This window comes from Fukomys damarensis, unplaced genomic scaffold (genome assembly GCF_012274545.1).
Source record: "Fukomys damarensis isolate Sample0158 unplaced genomic scaffold, DMR_v1.0_HiC HiC_scaffold_3, whole genome shotgun sequence".
Lineage (NCBI taxonomy): Eukaryota > Metazoa > Chordata > Mammalia > Rodentia > Bathyergidae > Fukomys > Fukomys damarensis.
Genome location: NW_022900915.1, coordinates 5,218,065 through 5,224,064, shown reverse-complemented (window position 1 = coordinate 5,224,064; position 6,000 = coordinate 5,218,065). Strand labels below are relative to the sequence as shown.

At 40.8% G+C, this 6,000-nt stretch overlaps 1 protein-coding gene across 1 annotated transcript in view; it reads right to left on the bottom strand.

Moving 5' to 3' along the window:
• Positions 1-1,841: 1,841 nt before the first annotated feature.
• The window catches only part of Ccdc192 (coiled-coil domain containing 192), a 129,037-nt gene continuing 124,878 nt past the window's right edge, over positions 1,842-6,000 (bottom strand). The window contains exon 6 of the mRNA XM_019207863.1: positions 1,842-1,900. Within this exon, the coding sequence (XP_019063408.1) occupies positions 1,842-1,900 (59 nt within the window). The remainder of the gene's footprint in view (positions 1,901-6,000) is intronic.

The window sequence follows — 6,000 nt, the reverse complement described above, 5'->3', positions numbered from 1 at the left end:
GCAATGGACAGAAGGAAGGGAGCACCATTTCCTGATAACGCTATAATTCCAAAATTAGTTTTACAAACAAAAGAAGGAGGGGACCTTGACATCATTGAATTCCCACAGCTGGTGTAGCTAGAAAAGACTGGACGCCAGCCAAAAGTTTCAGAATGGATCTTCTTACCTTGTGTTAACTAGAGAATAAATATATTTCCAGATCTGTCCCACAGGAAGTGCACAGATACGCAGCAGGAAAATGACAGGGAAAAGAAGGGGTATTTTGTGCATTTTTTCCTGATAAAACAATGAATGGCTCTCTTCTCCACGTTCATGAGATTTAACTAAAGCAGATCATAGAGAAATGAGAGGAACATTTCATCTTCTTTCTAGAAAGTTTTCCCATCTTCTTTTACCTGAGAACATTCACTGTCCTTTGACCTCTGGCACAGCACCCAGGTGGGGTCTATGACGATTCTTCACCACCTTCACCACAGCAATTGATCCAATGGGTAAGCGTGATACAAGTGAGGTTGGACCTAGTGGCGTGTGCCTGTAATCCCAGCACTCAGGAAGCTGAGGCAGGAGAGTCTCTCTGAGTTCGAGACCAACCTGGGCTACATAGTGAGTTCCAGGTCAGTCCCAACTACATAGTGAGACCCTGTCTCATAAAACAAACAAGTGAGGTCAATCAAATTCCTTCTCTGAGATTTATGTGCAAGTAGCTCTGTTCCCTGGAAGTGGGTACGAATTGAGGCCCTTTGCTTGTCAGCACAATAAGCCAAAGCTGACAACCTGAAGGGGTGAAAATAATTTTCAGGGAGGATGTAAGGTAGCTTTCAGTAACAAAGAAAAGCTTCAATTAACGGGAAAACTCATAAAGTCAGCGTTTAGGGAAAAAGGTACCAATACCTAATACAGGATTTCCTCAAGGGTCTGGGGCTAACCTCCAGGATGAGTCCGCAGTGGTCTTTTTCTGTAATCCCTGGGTCAGCTCAAGATTTAAATTTCTAGGAAAAAAATAAGTGCGGTAGGCTCTGCTAGTCACAAGCCTCCTCCTGGGCTGAGCAGGAACGACCTTGATTGATAGGCCCAGGAGACTGCAGGGATGTGAGAGGGGCTTTCCCCCAAAGGAAAATCATGCTTCACTGCTGCAAGGAGACTGGCTCTGCACAGGCAGAAACCACAGAGGGCCAGTGCGCCTGTGAGCCGGGGCAACTGGGGACCCCTTGCCACCCTGCTCCTGTGGGTGCAGTTGAAAATCCTGCACCTCAGCCTCCTTCCCAGCCTAGCAGCTAATACGCTTCTTCCTTTTTAAACTGGTTTCAGTTTGGTTTCTGTCACTTCTAACAGACAAAGTTCTAAAACACGGTTAGTTTTACTTCAGTGCTTTTCGGGCTTAGAGGTCTGTGAAATATCCTTTTGAAAACTATAACTGGCTTAAAAGTGTGTGTCGTAAATGAATTCAGCCACAACGTCTAGCTGGGAGAAGCAACATTTCTTGGTATCTTCTGTGCTGCAAATCCCAGCTCTTCAGGGATTCCTGCGGCAGACGGTTTTAGCCTCAAGAGAAATCCCGACATCACTGAGAAGCTTTGGCTCGGAACATAGTGGATCTATTTCAGAAAAAGATTCTCCGTGGTCAAAGGAAGAGACAACCAGATAGGAAGTCTCTGAGCATGTATACATTAAAAGATAAATAAAAGTTAACTTGGTAAAGCAAAAATTAAAATTCCTTAGGAATTTGTATTTAGAAAGTTCACTTTGAAGTTGTCGGGTGTGTGGTTTTTCCTTTTCCCTGTCGTTAGTTGCTGCTGATTATTGGTCTACCTGTAAATGATTCCTGGGCGTAACATCTATGCCTAAGGATTCAGCAATCGTGCTGTAGAAGATTCTTTTGCAAATGATGGGACGATGATTCCTGTGGGGAGACACATTTTCACCTTTTTTGCCTCAAAGTCTTGTCATTTTTTTGTCTTTTAATGACACTGTTGGCACTAGTATGGGTACAAACTTCCCTTTTGTGCTTTTTTTTGTTTGTTTGGGTTTTTTAAGACAGGGTCTCACTACGTGGTTGAGACTGACCTGGAACTCATTATGTAGCCCAGGTTGGTCTCGAACTCAGAGAGACCCTCCTGCCTCAGCCTCCAGAGTGCTGGGATTACAGGAGTGTGTCACCATGCCCAACTCTTTTGTGTTTTTCTCTAGACATCAGCCTGAGCAGTCTGATGATGTGGGTAGTGAATAGTCCTATTTGACAAAGTTCCAGCAGCTGAAACAGTGAGATTCCAGGGCTGGCCTTGTTACTTTCTTAGGAAGCACTAGGTAGAGAGGTAAGATAAATATGTGTTCCATGTGAAAGAAGGTTACATGTAGGACCACTGGTCAAGCACTTGTGTTTTTTAAAGAGTTGCACTGAGATGAAGTGGAAAAGGATGGCATGGCATTGTTAAGTTTAAAAATCTACTCACAAATGGACATGTATTCAAGTCTGACCTCGCTCCAATGATTACGAACATGACCTTTATCTGTTTGTAATTCTGGAAAGTCAAAATTTTGTTTAGATCAATGTACTTTAAAATACACTTATCCTTTCAGTAGGGTTGTGAGTCATTATCAGTGAGAAAACTCACATTATAGAATTTCCTGTTAATCATTTTTTTGTACAGGGATGAAAATCATTTTAAAGTGGTTTATATTAACAGTGCTGAACACCACGGCTGAGGTCTCATTACAGGACATTTTCATCAACCCCAAATCCCTGTTTCCTTAACGTCAAGTTGCATCGGGAACTTTGGACATGAAATTTGAATGAAGAGAGGCACACATACTACACGGGACAGTAGATTTAGGTTAAGCGACTGGGATGGGAATTATGATTTTAAAAACAAGTTTAAGATATTGTCTAGAGTCAGTTCTGCACGTCGGCAAAGAGATGTCTCCTGGCCTTTTGAAGAACAGGAAAGCAATAGTCGGATGCCTGAAACTAATGAGTAAGTTGTCCAGGGTTTAAAAACATACTCGTGCCACTGAAAAGAATCAGTGCCACATTTATCCTACTATAAGTTCTCTCCCAAAATGTGGCTGGCTCTCTTCTAACATTGAGCCTTAGACGTGCCTGCCCTGGGATGTACCAGCACTACCTGGGGGTGTCTCCTTAGTGGGAATAAAACCAAGAGATGGCAGGACTTTCAGTGGGTCAATGGCACAGGCGAATCAGGACTAGATACCTTACTAAGTAGTTGTCCATATTTAGGAAAAAAGAAAGAGTGTATTCCTTTAAGTACATTAGTTTGAAATCTATACTGTGTTCAAAGATAGGAGTTATATTACATCAGATGTCTACTCTCACTAAGAACAGGATTTTTTGCAAAGTAACTTTGTTCTCCTAACCCAAAGGAAGCAAAGATTTTTTTTAAATTAGCCTTATAAGCTGAGATTGACCAAACTTCTAAAAGGAGTGTAATAAGCATTTTCACTGAATTCTGCTAGTACATAAAGCTGTAAGCACTTCAGGTACAGGCAGTAGAAATTATGGAAGGACTCTACTTTGGGTTGTGATTATTTGCACAAAGTAAAATCAACAAACAACATTCAGGCTACAAGTTTCTTGTTGTACCAGTTTTATATTAAAGATGTTTTTCTTTTCAGTTGAAATTTCCATGAACATAAATCCTTTATTTCCTTGGAAGTAATTTAAGCACATTGCTAGTAAAATAGTTGACTATGTTTATGTAAAAAACAAAACAATAAATCTGGTAGCTTTTCAGCTTGAATATGAATATGCGTAAAGATATCCCTAGCATTCTGAAATATCCCTCTGATCAGAATAGTAATCTGTAGACTGCTTAGCAAATGAACCAAACAAGGAAAATTGTACATTTGGGTAAAAGGCATTTTAATTTATTTAGAAATATTTCATAAATTTCCTTGTTAGAATTACAAACATCAGTTTGTTGCTAAAACAAAAAAAGCAGCTTCATGTTAATCCGGGTAATGTAACATTATCACTTAAAATCAACATTTTTCTCTTCTTACAATGTGAATTGTTGGATAAGCCAGTCCTTTAAAGTACGTAGTTTATTTCACTTGTGAAGGCTGGGAGGGAACTCTGTCCAATTCAATCCACTCTTCATCTATTATATGGCCTAAAATTATACCACTAGAGATTTTGTTTTGGATTATGAGGATGCCTTGTTAATTGAAAAAACATCTACCTATGGGGTGAGGGGCTCCTTAAGCATTCCCTTACATCTTAACTGGACCACTAGCTGAGAACACGCCAGAGATCCTGGTGTTGTCTTTCTTCTTTTCAGTAACGGAACATCACTGGCTTTGAGGAAGTGGTTCTCTCCCAGTCCAGCTCTGTACTTCTGGTGGGTGCTGCTAGTCGCTGTTCTTTCCTCACCCTGTCTCCCCTCTGCTGTGCCATCCAGTGGTGGATACATGACTAGAGGATGTCCAGTCATAGTTCCCTATCCCGGTCACCAAGATTGGCTCATATCCAGGGATGAGTGCCAAACCCCAGCTGGACAATGTTCATTCTTAGAACTGCTGGAAAAAATTGTTATATTTCTTCTCTGGAGAAGAGAGGTTAAGAATTGCAGCCCAGAGCTGTTTATCATCGTGTTTGCAGTTTTCTTCTGACGTCTGGCTTAATAGAAGGAAATCTCCAAGCAAAGAATAGTACGGCAGAGTGGCAGTGTTCTGATGATGCCCGACAGCCTGAATCCACTGGACTCTGAGGCTAATGGACGTCCTTGCTTGATTGTTTACAAGTGCCAATGTTTCCTTTCTCCTTTAAGTTAGATCTGAGAGCCACAAGGGACACAAGATAACTTAGGAAGGGTGGTTTTTAGGTCCAGAATATGTGGGTGTGGGTGGGACAACCCCGATTGTTCTGTGGTTATGTAAGAACCATTGTGTGTTAAAGTCACTGGATATCTTCTCAGACTTTATTGTGCGGAGAGTTGAGAGGTGGGGCAGAGGGACCAAGACCTCTAACAATGCCAACGAACACTACTCTGGGACCGGAATGGCCTTGACAGTCTCCAAGAGCACTGAAGTCGGGTTGAGGCTGCATGGGGCTTGGAGAAGACTAAGAATGCATAAATACTCAAATACTTGATTTGAGGCATTCGACCTGTATGTTGGTTCAGTGACTCAGTTTCTCCCTGTATGAGAGAAGCAATGTATATGTCCAAAAGAATCACTATTTTGACCCATAATAGATTTAGAATGGCTTTAAATTTCATAATAGATTTAGAATAAATTTAAATTTCAGTGTTTCTGCACATCAGTGAAGCCTTTCCTCCCTTTTACTGGTAGTTTAAAAATAAAATTATAGAGAAAAAAGGGTAAAGAAAAAAAGACGGAATTTATTATTTTCTGCCTCCCCTGAACCATTAATGTTCTGGTACTTCAGTATCATTTAAATATCAACCTATCAAAATATCCGAAATCAAGTTGTCATTAGGCAGTGATAATATTTTTGTCAAAAATGAAAGTAATTATAGTTAGATGTCTTGCAATAAATTTTTTTTTCACTAGATTTAACACAGTAGAGAAGCTTAAAGCATCTGTCATGTAAGTTGGAGAACTTTCTCTAGGGTTTTTATTTGTTTTTTGGTACTGGGGATTGAACTCAGTTCCTCGTGCTTACAAGGCAGGTGGCAGAACCTAGCCCTCACCAGTGTGTTTATAGAAGCTTCTTCTTATGCAACCACTTGAAATCTGGCTATGATGCCTTGGAATAAAGACCTTTAAAAGGATAATAACCCCTTAATAATGTTGAATAGATTTCACTCACTTAGCTCTTATGGTGTTAAAAACCAATTTGTAAACCATCTGGCTGTGATATTGTTGAAAGAGAAAGAAGTTGACCATCAGCACACGCTTCAAGTCACCAGTGTGGCATCCATTCGAGCCCTGGAAACACTCTATTCAGAATTGAGAACGAAGGCCAAGTTCATACTCAGCGCTTTACCATTTAGTTACGAGGCTGGGAGGGTCCCCCTCTCT